This window comes from Morus notabilis, unplaced genomic scaffold (genome assembly GCF_000414095.1).
Source record: "Morus notabilis unplaced genomic scaffold, ASM41409v2 Scaffold69, whole genome shotgun sequence".
Taxonomy (NCBI): Eukaryota; Viridiplantae; Streptophyta; class Magnoliopsida; order Rosales; family Moraceae; genus Morus; species Morus notabilis.
The window spans coordinates 101,203-106,596 of record NW_010364208.1 but is presented as its reverse complement, the minus strand read 5'-3'; the positions used below and the strand labels follow the sequence as shown (position 1 = coordinate 106,596).

At 41.5% G+C, this 5,394-nt stretch overlaps 1 protein-coding gene across 1 annotated transcript; it reads right to left on the bottom strand.

Moving 5' to 3' along the window:
• Positions 1-1,365: 1,365 nt before the first annotated feature.
• On the bottom strand, positions 1,366-4,185 carry LOC21406020 (transcription factor MYC2). Its single transcript, XM_010105998.2, has one exon. It carries the CDS (start codon positions 3,899-3,901, stop codon positions 1,850-1,852), a length of 2,052 nt encoding a protein of 683 aa, XP_010104300.1. The 5' UTR covers positions 3,902-4,185; the 3' UTR covers positions 1,366-1,849.
• Between the last annotated feature and the right edge of the window lie 1,209 nt (positions 4,186-5,394).

Here is a 5,394-nt window from a genome sequence, read left to right as displayed (position 1 = left end):
GATATAATTTTATGTAAAAATTTTTTATTATAATAAAAAAATAAATAAAATAAATAAATATAATTATTTTTAAAAAAAATTTTATTATAATAAAATTCAAATTCTAAATTTCAATTAATAAAATAAAAGACTTTAATCTTACCTCGTAGAATCACATTTTACCTCGGACATAGTAAACAAGATACTTAACACTAATAAAAGTCATCCCAAGGTCGTTAAAGCTTTCTCTATTCGAGCAAGGACGGAGCCACCCTTTGATGAAGGTTGTTGTGTCCTCATATGATGAAGGTTGTTGTGCATAATTATCCCTCATGAAAATTTTGAAATTATATGTTTGTCCGGCCTAATAATATGTGAAATTTCTCAACAATTTGATGAAAATCTCCCGTTCATTTCACCGATTTATGTTTAAAATTTGAGTTTTATTACAGTAAAAAGCTCTCAGAAATAATCACATCTAACTTTTTTGTTATAGTAAAAAATTCTCACATAAAATCACATCTCAATTCGAATCTGCGAAGTGAACGAGACGCCCCACTCCCGACTTAAATCTCAGGCTCCACCTCGACACCAGTATACCACCTTTCTTGAGTTTTACTCATGTATACTTCTTTTTCTTTTTCTTTTTCTTTTTCTTTTCTTTTTTTTTCCTTCTACAAGTTGATTCTAGTCGAGATTGACATTATCAGTTGACGATTATCAGAAAGAGCTTTAAGGTATTTGATCTGGGTAAGAATTAGAAAGGATTTTGTAATTACTTTCTGGCCAGGAATTGCCTTTTTCCAAAGTTACCTACAAAAACAGAAGACTGCGAAGGGAAAACGAATGGACAAACAGATAAATTTTACCTTTAAAAATCCCAATGCGCTTCTCTAACACTGCTCTTAATCTCGTACTAACAAGAAACCAACTTCTTTTAAGCATCTCTTATGTTATTATTGTTAACAAATACATTCGATAACTTTGTCGGTGTATATTTAGCATAAAAAACAAGGTCAAAAGAAAGGCTTACCTGTAAAGATGCTAATCATCTTTATGGCAAGCTCTTTACACTCAACTTCGAACTTTACAAATTGAGAGCAATTTCAAAACCAAAATCATTTCCCAAACAAAATCACATAAGATAATCATAGTTCTGTCAGATTCTGAGCCAATATGTGGACAAGTTCAAAGTGTGGCTCAAGCATTTTCAACCAAAAAAAAAAATTGTAGCACAAGCACAAGTAAACAAACACCTGCAACTATGGCACTTATTTCAGGTCTTTGTCAAAATTGGCCTCTGCAAAAGCAACTTCAAAGAAAAAATGGGCAACAAAACATCTAGTGGAACATTTTGGAACCTGAATGGTGAATTCTACCAAAAAGGAAAGCAAAAAAAAGTTCCAGTACAAACTACAAAGCTTCCGTGAAGATATACATCTATATAGATTGGAAACTTTCACTTACAATCACAGAAACAAAGGCTTGCAAGTCAGGTACAGACATGCACAAGAATGCCCAGAGATTTTCATGAGTTTGTAATTGATGACATATATATACAAGGAACACCCACCAGCAAGATTACACTAAAAGAATAGTAAAAAGAGCTACTTCTCGCCTGATAGAAGCTGATGAATAAAGTCTGAAAATTTGTTGAATTCGTTTCAGCTCCTCCTCAAAATTCACATATGCCCGCCAAAACTAGGTCTTCATTCACTAATAAATAGAGACTAGAGACAATCAATTAAGTACTACGTAGAAATATTACTATTTTACAGTGCTTTTTTGCAGCTTTGCAATGCCGGGAAGCCTTAAAATGTCCCAGAAACTCTGATCCTACACAAATTTTTAGCAGTTTCCGCCTTTTCGCCTATCGGGCATCGCCGACTTTGGCTGATAAGGCTAACCTGAGCTGGTCCTGAGTGTAGAATCGACTGCCCATCTTCACCGTCGCTTGTTGGATCATCAAATCATTGACTACAGACACACTTGCATGATTGACATCCAAGTCAAGCTCTTTCAAAGCCGACATAAATCTCGCGGCGGGGTGGTTCTTCTTGCTACATTGCATCCTAATCATGGCGTCCCAGCCTATTATCTTCACGTCTATGTCCAAATCTATGAGCTTGCTGCTTCCATGGTGGTTTGACATTGAGAGGTCTGGGTCCGTCGGAGGCCGCGAAGAATCCTTGCCGGCCAACTCCTTCACCGAATCAATCTGCTTCTGGAGATCCTCCTTGTCCGATTCCGCACCCTGGAGCTTCGACTTGAGCTCGTTAATGTACGAAATGGCGTCGCCGAGGAGCGAGGCCTTGTCCATCTTCGAAACGTTAGGGACGACGGCTCGGAGGGCGTAGAACCTCTGGTTGAGCTTCTCCCTCCGCTGCCTCTCGGCCTCGACGTGGTTGAGCGGCTCCTCTCGGCCATTGGCCGGCTTTCGTCCTCTCTTCCTGGGCCGCTTCTCCGGCTCGACGACTCTACTGCTGTCGGCCTCGCGGACGACGGAGGCCTCGAGGTCGGAGTTGTCCGAATCGGCCGTCCCGTTGTTGCTCGATTTCATGACGCCGCTCGACGGGAGGATCACGCCGGAGGTGAAGGATAGCATCCCTTCCTCGTGGCTCCCACGCGACGTCGGCGACCTCTTCTTCTTGTTCGTCTCCTCCACCACCGCGAATGGCGTCTGGTTCGCGAACAACCCCCCGTTGTTGCTGCTCCTCTTGCTCTCTCCGAAATTCAGAATCTCGCCGGACTCCGGCTTCAAATTCCCGCCGCTTTTCACGCTGTTTCCATCAAATCCGTACTCAGAAAAATTCAATTCTCTGGTAAAGAAGCTCTGCGTCTGATTATTATTGTTGGTGCTGTTTCCATTAGGTTTCTGAATCGAACCCGCGGCGGCGGCGACGGCGGCGGTTGCGCTGGGATTCTCCGTCAAGCTGCTCGAGCTCGGATTGTTCTCGAACTGAACCACTGTCGACTTCGAGCTGATCTGCTGGTTCGTGTTGGAGCTCGGATTCGCCGAATCCTTCAACTCGACGGCGCTCGACGGCTCGCTGATCCAAAACGAAGACGGATCGTTCTCTCCCTGATCCAACGGCCAGGAGCCGGCCTCCATGTTGCTGAAATTGAACAAAACCCTAACTTTGTTCATCAGATCGGAGCTCTCGAAGATCACCTCCGTGGATCCCAATTCGACCACGCCGTTCTCCGACGGAATACAGACGATCGTCTGCAACCCAAAGATCTGACCTTGGCGAGCCCTCTCGCAAGTCGAGGAGCCCAAGCTATCAGCTCCGGCGACCCAAACGGGGCTGGAATTGAAGAACGCCTGTCCCGGCAATCCTCCGCCGTTGACGAAGGACTGAGTCATGGAGACAAGGAAGAACCACTCGGTGTCGGTGACCTCCTCGTCGACGGCGTCGACGGAGTCGTCGGCGGAGGGAGCGGAGCCGGAGATCAGGGAATTAAGCTCGCGGAGGACCTTCTTCCTGTGCTCCTGCTCGGCGGCGGAGGATGTCGTCTTGGATTTACCTCTGCCTTTCTCCTCGTCGCCCTTGTAGTACCCGTCGCCCCAGCCGAGAACGGAGGCACCAGAGTAGTCGTAGGATGACTGCCAGAAGATGGCGTAGGTCCAGCTCTCGCGGGCGCCCTCAATCAGCGCCTGTAGACGCTGCTGGAGAGTTTCCTGGTTGAAGGGCGGCGCAGGCGCAGGCGCAGAGGACGCCGGAGCTGCTGACGTGGAGGCGGAAGATTGCTGGGGCTGCGGCGGATGGGTAGAACCTGGCTGGTGGTGGTGGTGATGGTGGGAGGAGGGAGGAGCTGCCCAGAAGGCGGAGAGGTCGGAGGAGCTCATGAAGGCCTCCATCATGGAGGCGTTGTCGTCCGTCCAGAGATTCATCGTCGGCGGTATTCGATAGTCCGTCATGGAAAAAACGGGAGGGAAATAAGTGGCGGCGGAGACGGCGACGGTGGAACAAGTAGAAGAAGAAGAAGATTGAAAATGGGATTTCGGAAAGGAAAGAAAGGGGGTGGGTTGGTTTATTTGGGGAACATTTTTTTCTTTTTTTTTTTGGGGGTTGGGCAGTTAGGGATTGGGATTGTGGTGTGGGAGTGAAGAGTGAGAAGGATTGTATATGAGAGAGTAAAAAAATAAAAAATAAAAAACGAGTGAGATTGGATTTGTGTGTGTGTATTTGTGTGCGCGTGTCAGTGGGACAGAAGGAGTGGGCGGTTTCTACGAAGGGGAGGGAGCTGGCGACTCGGCAACGATTTAATCGGGAGCGGCTAAGCTGCTATTTATTTTCTTTTCTTTTTTTTTTTGCTATCAATTAATTTAGAGTTTCTCTAATAGATCATGCAAAAAAAAAAGAAAAAAAAAATTTTAATCTTATTTTCAACTGTCAGCTTTAAATAAAAAATAATCCGTTCGGTTTTTTTTAAACGGGTTAAACAATAAAAAAAACTAATCTTATTAATAAAGAAATCTTAGTAGAGAAATTCGTTTTTTTTTTAAATTTAGGTGGAACATTTTTTTTTATTTTGCAAGTATGAATAGTTATTTTTAATCTTTAAATAAAATTTTTAATTATTAAATTTATATTAAAAATTTATATTAAAAATTTATAACATACCATATAAAAAAATTTTATTGTATATCTAATCGTTAAAAGATTAATGTAAGAAGAAAAATACAATTCTCACATGAGGAACCCACCTTTTTTTACCTCAACAGTGAAATCCCTTTACTTATTTCTACTACTGCTTCAGTTAAGGAAACGCCGCCGTATCTTCGTGTCACCAATCTGATTAAAGTGAAAAGTCTGACGATAGACTCGTTTTTTCTTTCTTTTTTAATTTTAAATTTTTTGGTTTCGGCGATGGACTCGTTTTGAACGTTTAAAATGTTACCTACTTGTTAGAATATCACACTAAACAGGTATTTAATATTTAATATTTTTTATCCGTGTAAAACAGCATGAATATTGTGTGTGCACTGCTTTTGTGAATAGAGGAAAAAAGGCATTGCCAGCCCTTAACATTTGTGTTGTGTTTTTAAGTTCATAATCTAACGTAGCATTTATATTTGATTCTATGTAAAGTGTAGAGTTTAAGCTTCATCTTTTTAATTTTTTCTTGAAAAAGTGCATTTGTTGAATACATTTATACATAGAGTTAATTGAATGTAATTTTGAATATATCAGAAATCTGATATATTCATGTTATTCTATGGCAGCAAATGTAAAAGCGACATTTTGTATCTAATAGGTTGAAACATGCAAGAAAAGGGAAAGGATTTCTTGTGTGTATATTTATTGTTTTATTTATAATTTGTGTCTTGTAAAGTTAACTCTACTTGCTTTTTTTAATCTTTTTTTTTTTTTTTCTGAATGCATTCATTTGCAACAGATTTTTTTTTTT

Bases quoted from the DNA above. Each gene is read 5' to 3' on its own strand.
- LOC21406020 (XM_010105998.2), bottom strand. From the start codon at position 3,901: ATGACGGACTATCGAATACCGCCGACGATGAATCTCTGGACGGACGAC.